This window comes from Fusarium odoratissimum (assembly GCF_000260195.1).
Source record: "Fusarium odoratissimum NRRL 54006 unplaced genomic scaffold supercont1.43, whole genome shotgun sequence".
NCBI classification, from domain to species: domain Eukaryota; kingdom Fungi; phylum Ascomycota; class Sordariomycetes; order Hypocreales; family Nectriaceae; genus Fusarium; species Fusarium odoratissimum.
Window position 1 is genome coordinate 16,777 of NW_022158724.1, and position 16,596 is coordinate 33,372.

A 16,596-nucleotide genomic window follows, 5' to 3' on the forward strand; every position below is an offset into this window, starting at 1 on the left:
GACAGCCAAGCTTCGACAACCCGTCGATGGAACTATAGCAAATTGACGACAAGTTGAATCAGAAAATAGTCTTTGAAACTGTCAATTATGGCGTCCACTCCTTCTGGCAATGTTGGATCCACCATCGAGGACCTTATCTCCTCATACTCGATCCTCACTTCCTTAGCACCGTGGCTCTCAACCCTTGACCTCTATCATCTCAGTCTGACAAGCAAGTCAGCTTACGAGTACATCCGATCGTCACCAACAATCTTCAAGTCGCTCAGTCGTCATTGCCTCTGCGATGGTCGTGGCCTCGCTACACGTCAAGCCTATGCAAGTCCCTATCACAGGAACCGTATGGCCGGTCAGTCGACGCTAAGTCCTCATCTCAAAGGCGACGAGGAGATCGAAGTACGCTTATACAACACCAAATGCGATGAGGCGGGTGCATTACCGTGTTTAAAATGCGGCATTAACGTCTGTGAGGAATGCCGATGTTATCCTCGTGCAGCTCCGCCGAGTGCATATCCGAATCGCAGACCGCATTTGAGAGGGAGTTATGAGCTTGATAATATCATGTGCTTGTGTGAGGATTGTGACGCGAAGACTGAAAAAGAAGTATCAGGGATGTTTCTGAACGAAAGATGCGACTGTGATGTTTATACGAGGTGGATTTGTGTCAGATGTGAAGAGGAGGAGCGCATGACGGCGAGGAAATACTTTGCTGAACGAACAGAGATGGAATGGAATTGGATTGTCAGGGAGGATGTTGACTACGGCGATGATTTTGAACCCTCAAAGACGCTTCATGACCATGCTTTTGAGCGAGCGGTATGACTGCCAAATCAAGAACGCGGAGGTAAGCTAACGAATTGATCCAGTTTTGGTGTACTTGCGGCAAGACGGTCTCCCACAGGACAGTACCACGCTGTATCTGGTGCAGAAGAAGGCATCTGCCAGAAGGTGAATGGCATCAAGAGCGTCAGGATATTGGCTCGAAGCATCCATTTTTCGACAATGTAAGTCGCCTCCATCAAACTGATCGAAACCTTCTTACCTTTCGGAACAGGATCCTGATTATCCCCGATGGGTAAGCGATGAAAATAACAAGTATCCGACTCCTTATCCAAGGTTAGGCTACCAACGCGGGGTAGTAGCTGATGAGGAGGTTGTGAATGGATAGTTTGGGGAGCTCGAAGTCTATACCTTGCGGTTTTGGGAATGATCAGATCATAACGGGTATCTAATGTATTGTGAGGAATACTTCTCCTAGTTCAGGACATATCTGGCCTTTTAGACTGCCACAAATACATCATCGGCCAATTCATACCGTAAGTCAATGATGATGAAACACGGAGGATTATCAAGGTCGCTTGAATATAATATCATTCATACACAATTATTAATACAAAGCCCATACAACAAGAACCACATTCAACATCTTCTTCCCCATGCCGCAACTCTGTGTATCCCTACGATTCATCGGGTTCTTTATCTTCAAGCTCTTCAAACATCTCAGTACCAAAAGTGTCAGCAAGAAACTGACGAACCTCCGCATTCCCCCCTTCTCCCACCGTTATTCCCCGCGCGTTGCCTTCTACTTTCAGACCACGAAGACCTGTCGCTCTCGATAACGCAACGTATACCTGCCCCTCTGCAAAAGCCCTACTCAAATTGACGATGACACGTTCGAGAGTCATGCCCTGGCTCTTGTGAATGGTGATAGCCCAACCAGGTACAAGCGGAATTTGTGTTCGGTGCAGGAAAGAGTAAGGTCTAATATCACCAACGGGGTTCATCACACACCAGGGATAGATTGTACGGGTACGTCCGTTGCTGAAGCGCACGCGTGGCCAGACATGATCTCTCTTATCAGGGTGAAGCTGTATGTGTTTTGCAGTGAAGGCTCGAACGAGGCCTTCTCTGTCGGTTGAGTACTCGCCTTGGAGTGCCGGTAGTATGGCCATGTCGATCCTCTCCCAGCCGCAGATAACGCCTTGACTTCCGTTGACGAGTCCAGCTCTGATATCAAGGTTCACTTGGAGCATGACTTGCATTGTTTCCTTGAGGTCGACGACCGGATCGAGTTGGTGTTCCTTGTGTGCAGCCAATGTGCCGTCTTCAGACGTCGTGCTATACTTGGCATCCTCCCATTTCAGTATCCCATTCCAATCAAAGCCTTCAAGAACTGTGTATCGCTTCGGCTTATATTCTGTGATTGCTTGGAACTTGGTGCGATTAATCGGGTCAACCTCTTCTCTGGTGCAGAGGAGCTGTGGCGCGTTCTCAACTTCACAGTCGTGATCCATGAGGAGGTCTATATCGTTTTCAGTGAAGGGGATTCCAAGCCGGCATTTCTGCAGGATTTTGATGAATGTGGGGTCGTTCTGACGATGAATGTCTCTCAAATTGAAACAGGTAAAGTTGGCCTCAGCCCAAGCCCTGCTTCTGAATGCCCATTTGTCCTCGTCAGCCCAGGGCCCGTGGTCCCCGGACTTGGGACAACTATGCATGCCCTCCGCCTTGTTGTACTTCATCTGGGCACCGCAAAAATAGCAGTACTGAAAAGGTTTGACAGGGGCGAGTTGGCAGAAGTCCCCAGTGACGATGACCTGAATGCCGCCAAAGGGCAAATGTCGCTTGTCCGCTCTCACATATTTCAAACACTCATTCATGCAGTTTAAGAAATCACTGCTGATCATGCTAACCTCATCGATGATCAGCACCTCTGTTCTTCTGATACGCTTACGAGTGGTCTTGTTCTTGAATGTAATTTCCCGGAGCGCGGCTATCCCTTTTTGGATAAAGGCAGGCGACCATCCCATGTAAGAATAGGTAGTCGTGCCGCCGATTTGCACAGCTGCACGACCTGTAGGTGCGCAGATTTTAACGTCCCTGTCTAGTGCCCTCAACCGACTGATGGCGATTTTGAGAACGGTTGATTTGCCGCAGCCAGCTGAGCCAGTGAAGAAGACATTGCGTCTGCCGCTCACAATGGTGTCGAGCAGGTGTTTCTGCTCATCAGAAAGCTCTGGTTCAGTGTTGATGACTGGTCGATCGTCGGGGGGTGCCAATTGGTCATGCTGGGCGTCTTCATGGCCGCCTGATGAGATGCTGATGAACGATAATTCGCGTTGAGTCCGTTTGGGTGAAGGAGGAAGCGTCTGTGACTGATAGTCATTTTCGCTTTTCGGAACCGCATCACTGGCCTTTCTCTTCCTCTGCAAAGGCGGCGGAGTGGGAGGGTAAGTTGGAGGGGTTGGACCTCTCATCCTGGGCATGGGTATAGCACCAGTGATTGTATAGGGTATGAATGAAGGAGGTAGCTGTACATGATGTCAGTGCATGCTTGCGGTGAGCGGGAGCTATGGGTATACCCACATGGCGCTTAAAGGAAGTCAACGTACGCACGCGTGAGGCAAGCTGATCGATCGCGTTGAAGGTTTGGATTGTGGGAGGGAACGCGCCTGATTTATTACGGGAGCTCAAAACGCGAGGTGGCGTCGTGCATGTGATCTGGCGTATCTGACGCAATCATGCCTCAGCCTATCTTCTCCAATTCGTTATCTTTTGGAGTTTTGCTTTTTTTTTTTTTTTATGCAAAACCATCATCGGCTGGAATCTTCCGCCGATCATATCGGATCAATCACGCGGCGTTGTTCGAGACTCGTCGCACGTTTCGCGACTTCAAGTGCCGATGCAAGGGTATTCTCATCCCTCAGTTAACCCTAAGGGGCTTCTGGGGTTCGCACCGACGCACTGTGATACAGTATAAAAAAACGGTTATGATAGTCAACCGTTATAAAACGTTGCCCCATACAAACTCAACAGCAATATTTAACATGGCGGTCATCTTATCGCTCCCCATCTCCCAACTCTGCAACCTCTGAGCTTCAACCGGATTTCCCGCGTTTCCTTTCGCTTCAACAAGCTCACCTAATGTAACGATACGACAGCTCATATCAAAGAAGGCCTTCTCCGTCTGCCATTCTTCCAGACTTCTAGCTTCCCAAAGAAGTTTGCTCGACGGGAGAGGAAGATTCTGCACATCGCTACAGCTACTGCACGTCCTGCCGTTCTCGATGGTTATCACGCAGCTTATGATAAGCCAGAGACAGGACATTCGGCGGCGTGATTCTGAGAATATCCAGTCTTGCCATGTTGAACTTGGCTCAGATATTTCAGAGTTCGAGTAGCTACCGGTGAAATCGAGGAATCGGGTACCGATGAGCTAGTACAGAATTAGCTCAATATTCATGGTAAAGCTTGACAGCACTGACCTCAGCTGTTTCGAAGAGCCTAGAAGTTCGGTCTTTGCTTTCTGAGTCGGGTTCACTCATCGACATCATCATATAGATAATCATAGCCTCCAGACACAAATGCACCTCACGAGGAGAGAACGTATGCAACTGGTTCGTATTAGCTGATGCTACTCGAAAAAGCTCGTCATCTTTACCTTTTCCCGAAAGCGCCCCTCCTCAGCAGCGACCATTCTCCACAAGAACGACTGGGTTTCCGGTGTTCTCGCCGCAAAGAGCTGAGAAACACTCATGCAGTTGCCCAACGTCTCAGGGAGAGTTTTCAAATGCCAATGGGGATGGATGAACGGCGGGAACGTTTGCCGACGGAGCATCATCTGCGGATATGCGTAAAGCATCTGCATGATGACTCTCGACGCGTGCTGCATGCTTGAAAGGCGATTAGATACGCGAGTTAGATCTCCCTTGGAGGTGAGCGATCTCGACGGCACGCGAGTCTGCATATCGTTTGTGATGCTGGGCGGAAAAACGTCCAGAGAATTTGGCATGAGTTCAGAGGGGTCGGTGGATATGGTGTTCAGCGACGAGATGAAGTCGCTTGCGAACTCGTCTAACTCAAGAGAAACACTCGGAGGCTCACAGGAAACTAATTCATTGACGCCCTCCAGCTCGTTGCTTGACCGAGCATTGAGATTCTGGTAATGCTCAATCGTCGTCGTAGCTCCATTGCGAATTGTACGGCCATAAGCGCATCGCAGATCCTTCTTCGTGCATCTCGAACATGGCTGACCAAAGTCGCATTTCGTCTTGGCTATTCTGCAGGAAGTACAAGACTTTGGGCGTCCTTTGCGTTGAGTCTGAGCGCGGCGGCAATAATTGACGTGTCGCTTGTATGGGTGCTCTGACGATGGTCAGCGACAGGTGGGGAATGCTTGGGGCGGATATACCCTGAGTGAAAGTCTTGTCACACAACTGACACGTTTGAAAGAACAGAGGCTCTGACAAAATCTCCATTGTAATTGATACGAGTTTTCGTAATTGGGGATGGCATGGAGGAGAATACAGGTGCAGGTTGGTAAGCAGAAACGGTCTTCGGATTTAACGCTAAAATCCCGCGGCCAATGATCTGGGCAGGGTTTCGCTTATGCAGGTGACTACCTAGGCAAACACTAAACTACCATCCTATGATATACAGTTGCTCTCTACAGAGGAAGCTCTCCATTACGGTCACTAATGGTCTTGGTAGGCCCATCCTCCCCGATAGTCGCCATCTCAACGATCCTTTCGGCACCAGTCTCAGGGCTCGTTCCCCACTCGTGATAATTGGTCAAGCCCGTCTTTACCAGTCCCGGACAAACAGAGTTGACCTTCCCACCAACAGCATCCAGTTCGCGTGCGAAGTTGAACATGAGCATGTTGACTGCCGCTTTACTCGCGTCATAGGCCTTGTAGTCAATGTTGTAATAGGTCGTGGTTTCATCGGTTGCTTTGGTGAGACTGCCCATGACGCTCGTTACAAATACGATGCGCGGTGGAGAATTCTTCGCTTTGCGCAGGAGTGGGAGGAGGCTTTGAGTAAGACAGCCAGTTCCGATGACGTTGGTAGTGAATGTCTTGGAGAAGAGATCCCAGGTCGAAAGACCTTCCTGCCTATCAAGCAAAACACCAGCGTTATTGATGAGAACATCGAGATATCCGTACTTCTCATCGATATGCTTGACTGCTTTGTCGATGGAGTCAGCAGAGGTGAGATCAAGCTCTACGACTGAAGCTTCGTGGCCTTCTTTGCGAAGATCAGAGGCGGTTTCTTCTCCGGCTTTGGTGTTTCGAACGCCAAGAAGGACATGGTAGTTGTGCTTGATGGCGAGCTCTTTGGCAACTGCAAGGCCAATGCCTTGAGTTGAGCCAGTGACAAGAGCTAGGTTACGAGACATGATAGGCAAGCTGAATTATATGAAGGATGAATGTGTATTGGTGGTTGGTGATGATTTTAGTCAAGAGCTTGAACATGAGGTCTTTATATAGGCAATTTCCTGGGAATGACAACAACCAGTCTTCCTTCGACATACTCTATCTTTCGAAAATCAACGGCCAAATTGGCATTCGAGTTCCATATTTTACTAGTGTTCCCGGACGCTTTCCATGGTGTTGTCTAGATGGATCATGGCGAGTTTGTCGCGTCCAAATTCGCCGGCTTAAAAGTGGGGCTGCAACGGCCAATTTGGCCGATGGCAACTAAAGCCAATGAGGTCCCGTTAATATGAAGGGGTAATTTTTTTTCTAACACGGGGAAAATGGAATTCATGAGAAGTTTTGAAAGCGCGAGTGGGCGGATCTTATGCTTATGCAAGCTTGGGATTCTCAAGATTCGAAGAAGCTTGTTGTATCCCTCGTCGTTTAAAATCATAACCGAATGTTTTAGGTTGTGAGATGTGAGTCTAATCCCTCTTAAGTCTTCTATTTAAGTTTCACCTTCCTTTCCCTTTCCGCGATTTAAAACAATATATCCTTATTCATTATGGCTGGGTTGATGCCGATATGTGGAAGACAGACTGTATTTAGGTCAGGTATAGGTTATGTAGAGTGAAACCCAGCGCTTTGAGGTGAGAAGGATCAACATCTCAGTTGCGCAATATATAAGATTATATTAAATTGCTTGCAACAACCAAAAAAATAGTACGTCAACTGTATAGTGATGTTTGCCTGGCAACATTATTATCAAAGCATTTCCATGTGTCATGAACCATAACATATTCGAAACTGTTTTTCAGATGTCATGCATTGCATCTTAGAAACGTAATATCATAGAAAAGATCTAGGAACAGAATGAGTTGAATCTTTGACATGTGATTTGAATAGTTTATTTTCCATCTCAGCGATATAATTCCTTGTATACCTTGACACATCCTACAATAGTACATCAATGTATGCCGAGTCTATACTGGGTCATGCGAACCCACAGACCATTCTGACCTGAAAAGCCAAGGCGTGGGGAAGTCTTGGCCAGTAGCAGCCTCGAAGCTTGACAGAATTGGCAGGTCGAATGGATCTATCACTAAAGTCATCCGACGATAGTCTCTCGGGCGAATGGATATTTGTCAAGCCGGCATGCCTTTTGTGAGAGTTCTTACGGTTATTCCCTCATGCGCCGACTTGAAGATGCTTCATCAATACTAAGGCTTCAAGTACGTGACTGTGAAAGGCGATGAGCTTCTTGGAGTCCCTCTGATCATGGTATCAAGAAAGGCTGATAATGAGGCCGCTTCGTATCTGCAAGATACAACACCGTGTCACTGACTCGTTAATACACGCGTGATGCACTCACTTAACAAGCAATACTACCTTCCATATCAAAAGCGGGATGATATCAATCAGAACATCATAGCACAAGCATGTAAAAGGCAGTTCACATACCCAAGCAAGCCTTAATAAATCTCGCAGCTCCCCAACTACCCCTCTTTACAATAGATAACAATCAACCTTCCTGCAAGTCATAAACAGCGGAGTGATAATTGATTGGCCCACCGTCTCCGCGTTGAGGGTGGTATTGCCGGGAGACATGGCCCAACATGGAAGGTCCCCAGATATGCAGGGATGTCGTGGTAGATCACACGGATGTCGTTCGTTAAAAAGAACCTTTGCCAAGAAGACGCAGGGGCCGTCGAGGCGCTTGCAGAGTGCAGAAATAGTCTGGCGTCTTTGTCTTGCAGATCAGAGTATATTGCGGTGTAGTGATCTGGACTATGGACTTCCTTTTGGGGCATGATTGCTTGGATAGTGGTGTTGGGATGGTAGATAGTGCCTTTTGTCCGCAGCCCTTTCATCCCCTATGCTAGTATGATCATATCTATGACTGCACCACTTCATTTCTAGCGTCCTAAATGCTCCGATGATGTGCTAAGAAGGTTTATCATGCTTAACCTTACTCTTAAGCTTGCAATAGTGACTAGTTACTAGTCTTCGGCGCATACATACCAATCAGGCTATACACTCCGCACCCTTTCCCCAAATTGTAAATCTACGATGGTTCGTCCCGAGCCGTTTATTCCCTCGGCTGTTGTTTGTCCGAGAAGACCTTCCTATCTCGCTGCCGCCGAGATATTGCGAAGATGACGTGCTAACCCCTAGCGGGACTGATGGCCAGGAATAAGTGACCCCAGATAGCAATGTCGCATGACTGTAGTGTTTGTGAGATAGTGCCTGGACAAAAGACCCTTCTTGCAGCGCTTATATCCCAGAACAGGTCAGTGGATAGTTATGAGCTTCTAGATATTCGAGGCCAAGATATACAAAAGTCCCGGTTGAATTGGGAAGTTGGAAAGAAGCGTGGATGACTGGAAGCATAGTATTGTAGACTGTAGAAGTATATAATAGATCCTTCGAACATGTCTATCTGAAATTCACGAACATCATCATCAACTCAGCACTTCACTCCAGTGCAATTCATCAAGATGCGTTTCTCCGACTCTCTCGTCCTCATCGGCCTCTCCAGCCTCGCTGGTGCTCATCCCAGCAGAAGGGCCCCTAACCCTTCACCGCTGAGCAAGCGTGGCCTTGACCTGGAAGCTTTTAAGCTTCCTCCCATGGCCGAGTACGTTCCTCAGGACGAGGTTCCTGATGATGTCAGCGCCAAGGTCGTCATCAAGCGCGCTGATTACACCGAGACTGCCAAGGACTTGGTCAAGTCGACTTTCCCCAAGGCTACTTTCCGTATGGTCACGGATCACTATGTTGGCAGCAATGGCATTGCGCATGTGAACTTCAAGCAGACTGTCAATGGTATTGATATCGACAATGCTGATTTCAACGTCAACGTGAGAATTCCGAAGTTCCTTGATGATCTGGATAAACTGACACGAATACAGATTGGCGCTGACGGCGAGGTCTTCTCCTACGGAAACAGCTTCTACGAGGGCAAAATTCCCGGCCCTCTTACCAAGCGTGACGAGAAAGACCCCGTCGACGCTCTTAAGGACACTGTTGATGTCCTTTCTCTCCCCGTTGAGGCTGAGAAGGCCAAGGCTGAGAAGAAGAGCAAGAACCACTACACCTTCACTGGTACCAAGGGTACTGTTAGCAAGCCTGAGGCTAAGCTCACCTACCTCGTTGATGAGAACAAGGAGCTCAAACTCACATGGAGAGTTGAGACTGATATTGTTGACAACTGGCTGTTGACTTATGTCAATGCTGCCAAGACTGATGAAGTTGTTGGTGTTGTTGACTACGTCAATGAGGCGACATACAAGGTCTAGTACGTATTTCCATAAATTGACGATTGGGAAAGAATTGACCAGTTTACCATAGCCCCTGGGGTGTTAATGATCCCTCCAAGGGATCTCGCAGTACTGTTGAGAACCCCTGGAACCTCGAGGCCTCCGAGTTCACCTGGCTCAGCGACGGCTCAAACAACTACACCACAACCCGCGGGAACAATGGAATTGCACAGGTGAATCCTTCAGGGGGCTCCACGTATCTGAACAATTACCGTCCTGATAGTCCTTCGCTGAAGTTCGAGTATGACTACTCCACCAGCACAACTACACCCACCACCTACCGCGATGCTTCCATCGCCCAGCTTTTCTACACAGCCAACAAGTACCACGATCTCCTGTATCTTCTTGGCTTTACCGAACAGGCCGGTAACTTCCAGACCAACAACAATGGTCAGGGTGGTGTAGGAAACGACATGGTTATCCTCAATGCCCAGGACGGAAGCGGCACCAACAACGCCAACTTCGCTACACCTGCCGACGGTCAGCCCGGCCGAATGAGGATGTATCTCTGGACGTACAGCACACCCCAGCGCGACTGCAGTTTTGACGCTGGTGTTGTCATCCACGAGTACACCCACGGTCTCTCCAACCGTCTTACTGGCGGTCCTGCCAACTCTGGATGTCTTCCTGGTGGTGAATCTGGTGGTATGGGCGAGGGCTGGGGTGACTTCATGGCTACTGCCATTCACATCCAATCCAAGGATACCCGCGCTAGCAACAAGGTCATGGGTGACTGGGTGTACAACAACGCAGCCGGTATCCGGGCGTATCCTTACAGCACCAGCCTTACCACCAACCCATACACTTACAAGAGTGTTAACAGTCTCAGTGGAGTCCATGCTATTGGTACTTACTGGGCTACTGTCCTGTATGAGGTTATGTGGAACTTGATCGACAAGCACGGGAAGAATGATGCGGATGAACCCAAATTCAACAACGGCGTTCCTACAGACGGCAAATATCTTGCTATGAAGTTAGTAGTGGATGGCATGTCGCTGTAAGTTATCTCTAGGATGTATAGGAGTTCTTATCTAACGTTGAATAGGCAACCTTGCAACCCCAACATGATCCAGGCCCGAGACGCCATCATCGATGCCGACACCGCTCTTACCAAGGGTGCCAACAAGTGTGAGATCTGGAAGGGATTTGCCAAGCGTGGTCTTGGAACAAGTGCCAAGTATAGTGCTTCCAGCCGCACTGAGAGCTTTGCTCTTCCTTCTGGATGTTAAGGGGAGAAGGGCCAGGACAACGAGTGGATGAATGAATGATGGTTACGAGATGGATATGAAGATATTGTGTTTATTGTTCTTGGTATATATGGATATGTTGTACATAGTCCCGTATGTTGATGTCGACTTTCAATTGCAATTAATGAAACTGACTCTGCTTTCGCTGATTGTTTCTACGATCAGGTAATTTTGAGTGGAAGTGGGTCTTGTCGTCTCATAAACTCATACAGACTTATGATGATACTTCTTTGATCTTCTAAAAGTCATTTCAGAGTCGTCCTAAACTCATCAAAAGAATAATCATAAGTCCGGCCCTCCACCTTTAGGAGTACAATGGCTTTGAGTAACAACTGAGCTCACCATGTACTTCCAGTCCAATGGAACATGTTGCTCCATTCTTCGGTCAGAGTTGCTTTATACCACACATCCAGGCGGCTGAAGAATCGGGTCTGGACTGCAACGTCCCAGGTTCAAAGTGCCAGCTGAGCCTTTCCGCCCCGGTGATTGCTAGATACAGAAGCGAATCCCAGTCGTGATTGCTCTAAATGTCTTTGTAGATTTTGTTGAGAACATCTCGCCCAGCTCTTCGTACTGTTCTTCGGTCGGAGTTGCCTTAGATTGGGTATACAGATAGCTCAAGAGGATTGAATTCAGATGTTCCAAGTTTAGAACCATTATTGAAGTCTGTCTCAACTAAGTTCTGTCTGCTGATTTAAGCTCTCAGCCACAAGTCTCAATTGCAAGTCTGTCTCAACAATGAGGTTGATTTCTATATTAATGTGTCTCTGAGTACTATAAATATAATGCCTGAAAATCGGTCTGCCATATTTTTGAACTTTTGTATCTAGTTCGCCATCTGCTCAATCTGTTCTAGTAATCTGTTCTTGTAATCTGTTCCAGTCTGTCATCTGCCCAGTCCGTCATCTGCTCAATCTGTCCCAGCTCAATCTTCGTCACTTTCAAGAGGTTCGTCCAGTTCATCTGCATCCTCAAATCTGTCTTCCACAACAAAATCTTCTACATCCCATTCTTCATCGGTGTCAATGTCATTCTGAGACCCAGATTTAAAACGCAGTGTTTCCATCTGTTGGTCAAATGGCCGAGGGAAAATGGTCTCGTCGACCAGACAAAGCGGCATCCTGACATCTGCCACAAGCTGCTTCAGCATGGGATAGTCGGCCTCCGCAAAACTGTGCTTTAAAAAATTGGACGATTGGGTTTCGATAAGGATATTGTTGATAGAGTCATCGGTGAATCGAATCTCGTCTGCAGGTGATCATTGTAGTGGTAAACTATTTCATTCTCTTACTTTCAGACACATGACTTCGATGTGGCACACCTACAAAAGCCGAAAAGTATTTAAGCCAAGCCTTCAGCATTCTCCCAACGTCTCCCTCCAATATTCCATATCGTATTCTTGTATAAATACAATTACGCTCAACTATTTCCTCAAACATCATATCAAAAATAGCAAAGCTTCTTGCTCCATTGAGCTAACCATGTGCACGACTACATTTATAAGATACTGGGGTTATTGTGGTCATTTGATAAGTACAGAGACTGTTGATAAGCTTTGCGACGCAGACAAATGCATTAGAGACTTCGATTCGAAAGACACACTTCTCTATAAAGAATGTGGCCCTTGTGAAGAGGCTCGGAAGAAGGAGGAGGAGGAGAAGTTGAAAGCGTAGCTTGAGTCATGATGGAATACGATGGCCTAGATTCGGAGAGGTTTAGGATGTCTCTTGACTCTTAACGACAGTAAGCTACCCGAATGACCATCGTTTAACTTTCATCCCCTGTATTTATTAGTGTGAATCCATGCGAATGATAACATCGCTGTAGAACTATATAAATCAGGCCTTGGGCCGCCCCTGTACTGATATTCAAACAATTAAAACTTCTAACTTACGAAAACCACATTAAAAGAACCAGTTAAAAATACAACTCTGCAGCAAATATGTGCAGAACAATACATACCTCGTCTTTGTGCCGGGTATGCTCCCACCGGATCGGCTTCAAGATAGACGGGAAGCCATGCCAGAACCCAGGAAATATGGAAAAAGGATGTACAGCCGAGTTTGAGGAGAAGACCGATTATCTATCTGTTGACTTTTGCTACAAGTGCCAGGAGAAGAAGACAGGCAAGAAATGAGGGTTATGGCGGATTGCTGCACGGAGGCGGGTGTTGATCACTCTATCAATTTGATGAATAGAACTTTCTAATAAATACAATCGAGTGACATTCAGAGTTGGAGAGTCATTGAGTGTCCCTCCGTAGCTTTAATGTCGAGTAGGTATTGGTTAAATCCGAGCATACTCACAGCCCAACAAGCATTATATGAACCCAGCCTACTGTTTGCTTTCTGGCACGCCGTACTTCAGACATATTCCATCAAATAAGTCATCATACAGAAAAAACAATAAACAATAAATTGTCTCCTTCCGTTGAGCCTACAGTCGCCAACATGTGCAAGACAATACGCATCCGATGTCAATGCCAAGATTGCTGGACCCTCGGCCATGACGATACGACTGTGGCGCCGTGCGGGACGCCAAAGGATAGGATGAAATGCAATCCGAGGTTACAGTCGTAAATAATTACTTTTCTCCTCTATGGTGTTCGGTTTGCGTGGAGAAGAAAAGGATGCAGAGGAAGTGACTTAAATCACTACAGCAACTAAAGAGTTAGTCACTATTTCTCTATTAACAAACGAGAAAGGTTCTCTTTTCAGTGTCTCCTAGACTCACTAGTGAATAAGTAAGTAATTTCTCTTCAGTGTAACTATTGTGAACAGCTCAAATCAGGGGCCGTCGTCTCCTCGTGGGCATAAATATGGCATTGCTTCCCTCGTAACTTTCTCGAAAGGAAAATAAACGGACAGATCCTACACGGTCAAGAAGTCGAGACAGGTACACAATCCGCCAACATGTGCAGCACCACGTTTGTGAGATACTACTGCAACGACAAAAAATGTGACTACTTGATCAGATACAAGCAGAACGAAACGCCGTGTGATGAGAAGAAAAAGTCTCCGCGGGCCAAATGTAAGATCGAGATTGATTCGAGAGATCAGTACATGCATTCGAGGGAATGCCCCAAATGCATTGAAGCGATGAAGAAGAAAGCAAAGGGGGATGTTTCGTGACGGCTGATCCATCCAGCATTGGAGGGGTCGACGAGGATGGTGAGACTTGATAAGAGCGAAGGATTGATCAAGTTAGCGGTTTTGGGAATAGCTTCGAATCAATCGGACGCCCAACTCTAGCCACTTGATAAGTTTTCCTGTCCCGTCGTACTTTACGACAAATAGAAATTAATGATGATGCATGTGGCATGAGCCTTGTTCTCCTTGCCGATCGTTTGATTCCCATGCTTATTGAAAGGTCTATTCTGGTGCATTGATGCTGCCACGTACTTGAGAAAAAACACGTAAGCTCCATATACAGAAACCTACCCGATCCTCCGTTGATCATCGGAAGTCGGTGATCCAAATCTCACGTCAGTCTCTCTCATTCCTTCACCACTTTGAAGAATTAGTTCCTCCCTCTATTCATTCCAAGCATTCCAACTGTCGCAATACTAAGTCAGTCAATATGTTGCTTCAAAACCTAGCAACAGAGGTCATCGAACTGATCGTACAGAATCTTCCAGTGCGCTCAGACCTCAACGCCTTCTGCCAAACCAACAAACGGTTTTACCTCATTGCCAATGACCTTGTGTATCATGAGGATGCGCACTGGAGGTGCAGAGCCCTCCAGTGGGGTTCTGAAGAGGGCCTCGTTTCAGTGGTAGAGAGATCTTTGGATCAAGGTGGTGATGTCAACTACATCATCAACGACGAAGACGAGACTGCTTTGTTTCCAGCTATAAGGAAACAGTACTGGAATGTTGTGGATCTGCTGTTGGCGAGAGGTGCTGATGTTCACCGCAGGAACAAGGTTGGGGATAATCTTGTGTACTTTGCGGTGACGACTGGCAGTTATGATCTAGTGAAGCTCATGCTGGATCAAGGTGTTGATCCAAATTCCCACGTCGATGGCGATGTTCCTCCTTTGTTGCTGGCAGTGCGAAGAGGATATCTCGATATCGTGAGATTGCTCTTTGATAGCGGGGCACATATCGATGATAGCGACGACTGGGGTGAAACGCCTCTGCATATCGCCGTAGGTGCGCCTCAGCATGACATCCTAAGCTTCTTCATCGAAAAGGACGTTTTTCGCAAAGACAAGACTGGGGCTCGTGGAGCTGATGCACTCGAGATGGCTGTCATACGAGGAGACATGCCAATTTTGGCATTGCTTCTTGAGGGCGGCGCTGACCCGCTTGTTCGAAGGTGGACGAGACATCATGCGATTATCACAGCGGCACTAGCTCGGGGAGATGATATGGCGATCTTGATGACAGAACGGTTGGTAGGAGAACCCGGTTTCATTAATGAGCATGGCAAGGAACTCCTCTGGTATGCCGTCAAAGGAAGATGTCAACGGTATACTCGATTCCTGTTGGACAAAGGGCTTGATCCAGAAACAGATCTATGGAGGGAAGTCGATGGCAGTATGGTAGGAGGTTCATCTCTGATAGTTGAGATGCTGGGCGCTGGAGTACTGACAGCATGAGATTGGATTGTCAGATGACAGGAAAGGGTTCCATCACAAGGAAACAGATACTGAGTATGATTGGCACCTTATTTATCCAAAATGCTCTCCTTGACAATCACAAAGAGATACACTGGCTTTCGATCTCAAAGGTTTTTTGTTCTATAATCAGTAATAACCCAGCTGCTGCCTCGACCTAGTTCCATGAATGATCTCAAGATCGCTTGTTCTTGATACTTTCATGAAGCCTATTAAGCCATTCCTTGAGCTCTTTTTCTTCTTGGTGTAACTCCTTCTTCTTCTTGTCAAGCTTTTCCAGTTTTTCTTGGACATCTTTGAGATCAGCTAACCTTTTGTTCCACATGCCTTCAAACCTTCGCAGTGTATATGAATCAAAAAAGCCAATGCGGCAGCTTTTTGGTTCAGATTTCTTATGGCTGTCTTCTTTTTGGGGGTCTTTCTTCCGTGACTCTTTTTTGTGAGAGGGCTTTTTGCTAGGATCCCTCTTGTGGGACTCTTTCTTGCGTGAATGTTTCTCGCACAAGTCCTCCTTGAATCTAACCTTCTTCTTTGTTCCATCATTCTTCAGTTCATCCTCTTCAGAGTCATCTTCCTGGCTTTGCTCCCCCTCAGGTTCGCCCTGGGTGAGAAGCTTGGGCATGTTCTGAGCGACATTCTCGGGTAATTTTTCAGCAGCTCCCTTCTTAATTGTGTGGCTCCCCGAAGCGTTGCTGTCTGCCATGATTTCGTTAGCCCTGTAGATAGTTACAGAGGTAGGCGCAGGTTTCGTTGAAGGTGTCCGGATCCTTGTTGTACGCCTAGATATGGGATCTGATATACAGGTGTGACTGATCAGAGTAGCTTCTCGTTCATATACTCGCTCGCCCCCTAGCTTCCGTAAGATTCACGACTTGCCAAGTCCAGCACTTGTTCATTACCAATCTTTTCTCAACCAAGGTTCCTTAGAGACGACCGACTACCGCGCAGCCAATCAGCTCTTTACACTTTCTTTCTCAGAGGTTTCAGAATACCTCAACTTTCAAATTCTGGTTCTTCTCCTTTCTCACTACGGCTCTCAGAATGTATCGTTGCTGATTCAAATCACTTTACAGGCGAAGAGTAGCCAGCATCTCGACGGTCGGAACGTCAATACCTTATATGTGTATTGCGTCATTGCGATGGGCGTTCACTCCTATCAATACGACATACATCCTTTCGCTTTGGATGCATAATCGCCAGCGATCCCACTGGCAA

At 47.1% G+C, this 16,596-nt stretch overlaps 7 protein-coding genes across 7 annotated transcripts; 3 read left to right on the plus strand and 4 right to left on the minus strand.

The window, feature by feature from the left end:
- Nucleotides 1-87: 87 nt before the first annotated feature.
- FOIG_14635 (uncharacterized protein) lies at nucleotides 88-1,408 on the plus strand (the record flags this gene model as incomplete). Its single annotated transcript, XM_031215905.1, has 3 exons — nucleotides 88-813; nucleotides 864-1,001; nucleotides 1,052-1,408. 3 exons carry the CDS (start codon nucleotides 88-90, stop codon nucleotides 1,163-1,165), a joined length of 978 nt encoding a protein of 325 aa, XP_031054281.1. The 3' UTR covers nucleotides 1,166-1,408.
- A 2,337-nt stretch (nucleotides 1,409-3,745) lies between these two features.
- On the minus strand, nucleotides 3,746-5,299 carry FOIG_14636 (uncharacterized protein). The gene is made up of 4 exons (XM_031215906.1): nucleotides 5,189-5,299; nucleotides 4,439-5,142; nucleotides 4,263-4,391; nucleotides 3,746-4,213 (listed from the first exon to the last, which is right to left on the minus strand). Exons 1-4 carry the CDS (start codon nucleotides 5,253-5,255, stop codon nucleotides 3,782-3,784), a joined length of 1,332 nt encoding a protein of 443 aa, XP_031054282.1. The 5' UTR covers nucleotides 5,256-5,299; the 3' UTR covers nucleotides 3,746-3,781.
- A 144-nt stretch (nucleotides 5,300-5,443) lies between these two features.
- On the minus strand, nucleotides 5,444-6,175 carry FOIG_14637 (uncharacterized protein; the record flags this gene model as incomplete). Its single annotated transcript, XM_031215907.1, has 1 exon — nucleotides 5,444-6,175. One exon carries the CDS (start codon nucleotides 6,173-6,175, stop codon nucleotides 5,444-5,446), a length of 732 nt encoding a protein of 243 aa, XP_031054283.1.
- Nucleotides 6,176-8,565: 2,390 nt separating this feature from the next.
- Nucleotides 8,566-10,885, plus strand: FOIG_14638 (uncharacterized protein). The gene is made up of 4 exons (XM_031215908.1): nucleotides 8,566-9,055; nucleotides 9,107-9,492; nucleotides 9,546-10,511; nucleotides 10,560-10,885. The coding sequence occupies exons 1-4, from the start codon at nucleotides 8,693-8,695 to the stop codon at nucleotides 10,741-10,743; spliced, it is 1,899 nt and encodes a 632-aa protein (XP_031054284.1). The 5' UTR covers nucleotides 8,566-8,692; the 3' UTR covers nucleotides 10,744-10,885.
- An 801-nt stretch (nucleotides 10,886-11,686) lies between these two features.
- FOIG_14639 (uncharacterized protein) lies at nucleotides 11,687-12,122 on the minus strand (the record flags this gene model as incomplete). The annotated part of the gene is made up of 2 exons (XM_031215909.1): nucleotides 11,687-12,009; nucleotides 12,053-12,122. The coding sequence occupies 2 exons, from the start codon at nucleotides 12,120-12,122 to the stop codon at nucleotides 11,687-11,689; spliced, it is 393 nt and encodes a 130-aa protein (XP_031054285.1).
- A 2,218-nt stretch (nucleotides 12,123-14,340) lies between these two features.
- Nucleotides 14,341-15,266, plus strand: FOIG_14640 (uncharacterized protein; the record flags this gene model as incomplete). The annotated part of the gene is made up of 2 exons (XM_031215910.1): nucleotides 14,341-15,206; nucleotides 15,260-15,266. The coding sequence occupies 2 exons, from the start codon at nucleotides 14,341-14,343 to the stop codon at nucleotides 15,264-15,266; spliced, it is 873 nt and encodes a 290-aa protein (XP_031054286.1).
- A 290-nt stretch (nucleotides 15,267-15,556) lies between these two features.
- Nucleotides 15,557-16,084, minus strand: FOIG_14641 (uncharacterized protein; the record flags this gene model as incomplete). Its single annotated transcript, XM_031215911.1, has 1 exon — nucleotides 15,557-16,084. The coding sequence occupies one exon, from the start codon at nucleotides 16,082-16,084 to the stop codon at nucleotides 15,557-15,559; it is 528 nt and encodes a 175-aa protein (XP_031054287.1).
- Nucleotides 16,085-16,596: the final 512 nt, after the last annotated feature.